At 30.4% G+C, this 1868-nt stretch overlaps 1 protein-coding gene across 1 annotated transcript; it reads right to left on the reverse strand.

Annotated features, from left to right (window-relative positions):
- Positions 1-306: 306 nt before the first annotated feature.
- Positions 307-822, reverse strand: LOC113372622 (ubiquitin-conjugating enzyme E2 G1-like). The gene has a single exon (XM_026612979.1). The coding sequence runs from the start codon at positions 811-813 to the stop codon at positions 307-309; it is 507 nt and encodes a 168-aa protein (XP_026468764.1). The 5' UTR covers positions 814-822.
- Between the last annotated feature and the right edge of the window lie 1046 nt (positions 823-1868).

Consider the following 1868-nt stretch of genomic DNA (forward strand, 5'->3'; position numbering starts at 1 on the left):
AATTGATAAAATTATTAATGCAAATATGTACTTACTTAAATATATTTACTTCTTGACGAAGAATATAATTAACGCAGTTTAGTAATAACTTTTTTATTGTTGTACAAAGTTTAGATTGCTTCTGTCAGACTTGGCTTGTATGAAAAAGCATATGCTTAATATAAAATATAGTTATTATAATATATGTTTTTGCAATATAATCAATGGCTTACATTGACAATGTTTTATTTATTTTCACATGTATATGTATCTACTTGGAATTTAGCTATTGAAAAATTGTTAGATCACGTACATATGCCATAAGCTTCAGGTGCAATCTTCTTGGCTTTTCCGGACACATCTTGCTACTTTTCTTTTGAATTCCGTGTAAGATTCCCGCCATTCTTTTGCTGCATCCACATTGGCCGGACTTTCATCATTCGGATCAGCCAACATAGAAATCACTGAGATTAAAATAGTTTCGACCGTGTGCACAGGTAACCAGCGTTCTGATGCTTTTTCATATCCCCATTTATCGTCACCAGGTTCGTGGAGAATCGATATGCATACATCACCGTTTTTTTCGATATTAGGATGCCAGATCTCGGTCACAAATCTCATTTTCGGCGGTCTCAGCGGGTATTCTTTAGGGAAATCTAAATGAGCTTTGAAAAATCCACCTTCATACAACGTTTCTGGAGGTCCGATGATGAGAACTTCCCATTTGTAAATATCATTATCATCAACTAGGCCCGCCGAGAATCCTTCGACTGGGTTTTTGCTCAACTCTGCTAATTGCTTCTTTAGTAACAACGATGACTGTGCTTCGGACATTTAATTTAGTAATATAGTTTGAACACTGTGGCACGAAATTGTGTTAAATATTCTATAAAATTAAACGGTTTGTTAACTGAACCTACTGAGTGATGCCAATGTAAATAAAAATATTACTGACATCTGACATAAACAATCTAAATTTAATTTGACAACGGTTGGTAAAACAAAAGGCAAACACTTAAGTGCATTTTTGTAAAATAGAATGTGAATTATGAGTGAAATATGAATTATTATATACTAGAACTATGCTCTTAGTACAATATGATTCTTGTGAAAAGTTGTTTTTGTCATTTCTCGATATGGTAAGTTACTGCTGCAAAAATTTTGCTCTTATGAAGTAAAAATTTATTTTTGGTTATGTCCTAATTGTCTAAATTGTAGTTTTCGTAATTCCGTTAAAGGATAATTATTTTCTCACGTTGTATAGACTGATTTTAAATCTCTAAAATGAATAAAGACCTTATCTCAAGGAAAACCCATTTTGATGCAATTGATCAAGAGAATATATTCAATAATCATTGTGGATACTATGTCTTTTTTATTTACGTTTGTGAATTACAATCTGTCGTTATAAACAGTATTCAGTAATTTTAATGGTTTATTAAATAAGGAAACTAGTGGGGTGTATGGCATCGTGCCTTGAGGCAAATTGCAGGAACTTCCCGTACCGAAACGAAATGTTTGAGGAATTTTGAATGTTTTCATATAGATTATTATAAATAAATATTGTAACATTGTCAAATATTTATAAGAATTCTATAAACTGAATTGCAAAGTTGAAATTATTTGTTTAAAGTATATTGGAACTATAGTCAGAATTAAAAATAAAATCTGAATTATTTTCGATATACAAAAAAAATTTTTTTTTAAAAAAAGTTGAAACAAAAAATTTTTTTTTGAAAAAAAAGTTGAAACAAAAAATTTTTTTTTTCAAAAAATCAATTATTTTGTTAAGACAAGCAGAAAGTTATTTGAATCAATCGGACTCTTAGTTCTCTCAAAAACTGCCATTTTCATACATTTAGCTCCGTATCTTCGAAATGGCTGGGCCT

The sequence above is a fragment of the Ctenocephalides felis genome, unplaced genomic scaffold (genome assembly GCF_003426905.1).
Source record: "Ctenocephalides felis isolate EL2017-DRISC unplaced genomic scaffold, ASM342690v1 CF-g0.4_SCAFFOLD_01604, whole genome shotgun sequence".
NCBI classification, from domain to species: domain Eukaryota; kingdom Metazoa; phylum Arthropoda; class Insecta; order Siphonaptera; family Pulicidae; genus Ctenocephalides; species Ctenocephalides felis.